A 1,221-nucleotide genomic window follows, 5' to 3' on the forward strand; every position below is an offset into this window, starting at 1 on the left:
CTTGCAACCACGCTGCCCTCCGTCTTAGCCACACGAGTCAACTGAGTCGCGGTCGTTATCCAGTTGCACGAATGTTTCCTGAAACAACAGGTAAGTTTCAGAAAAAACGTCCGCGCAACGCGGAAGCGTGGACGCTCTTGTCTGTCTAATCAACAGACGATCCAACGGATGTGGAGCCGGCGGACGCATGAGCGTTATGAGTCGGTTGAAGGTAAGCTTTTTTCTTATTTTTTTTGTTTGAGACAACAAAGATCCAGCTGACAGACGTGAGCGACGCATTCATGGGCCGGCCCATATGAGCGAGCGCCTCTCTCATAGCAAATCACGACGGCGGGCACCACACCCACTCCTCCATTCCCCACTCCTCCCCAAACCAAACCCTCGCCGTCGGCCCCCTCCCCCTCCACCGGCGGCCATGGACGAACCGCAGGTCATCATCGGCACCTCCAGGAGCGATATGCTCGCCAGCATTGAGCGCAACGGCCGACACCCTGACACGCTGGATCTCGGCTCCAACATGATGCTCTACATGGTGTACCGCTACCTCCCGGCCCCGCCCGTCTCCCCCACCGCCACCCTCTCGCTCGCCGGCGCGTCCTGGGTCCCCGAAGGCGTCGACCGCATCAGCCGCCTCCCGGATGCGCTCCTCCGCGACATCATCTCCCGCCTCCCCGCCAAGGACGCCGCGCGCACCGCCACCTTGGCCTCGCGCTGGCGCCCGCTCTGGCGTTCGGCGCCCCTTTCCCTTGTCGACAGCCATCTGCTTCCGGACGGCGGCACGTCCGGCCCGTTCATCATCGGCGCTCCCTCTCCCCGCGCCGTCACCGCCGCGGTGTCCAGCGCCCTCGCGGCGCACCCGGGGCCTTTCCGCTGCGTCCACCTCACCTGCAGCACCATGGACGAGCACCGAGGCGAGATGGCCCGCTGGATCGACACCCTCGTCGCAAAGGGGGTCAAAGATCTCATCTTTGTCAACCGTCCTTGGCCGATTGACCTGCGCCTCCCCGCCACGCTCTTCAGCTGCGCCTCCCTCACCCGCCTCTACCTCGGCGTCTGGAGGCTCCCGGACACCGCCGCCGTGCCGCGCGGTGTCAGCTTCCCCAACCTCCGGGAGCTCGGCCTATGCTGGAATGTCATGGAGGACCGTGACCTCGCCTTCATGCTTGAAAGAAGCCCCGTCCTGGAGTTCCTGGTCATCATGGCCAGCCAGACCGGAGTGCG

General features: G+C 64.1%; 1 protein-coding gene across 1 annotated transcript; it reads left to right on the forward strand.

Moving 5' to 3' along the window:
- Positions 1–348: 348 nt before the first annotated feature.
- On the forward strand, positions 349–1,201 carry LOC119344146 (F-box/LRR-repeat protein 13-like; the record flags this gene model as incomplete). Its single annotated transcript, XM_037614728.1, has 1 exon — positions 349–1,201. A coding segment is annotated over exon 1 (786 nt), but the record flags the coding sequence as incomplete, so codon positions are not given.
- Between the last annotated feature and the right edge of the window lie 20 nt (positions 1,202–1,221).

This window comes from Triticum dicoccoides, unplaced genomic scaffold (genome assembly GCF_002162155.2).
Source record: "Triticum dicoccoides isolate Atlit2015 ecotype Zavitan unplaced genomic scaffold, WEW_v2.0 scaffold155341, whole genome shotgun sequence".
Taxonomy (NCBI): domain Eukaryota; kingdom Viridiplantae; phylum Streptophyta; class Magnoliopsida; order Poales; family Poaceae; genus Triticum; species Triticum dicoccoides.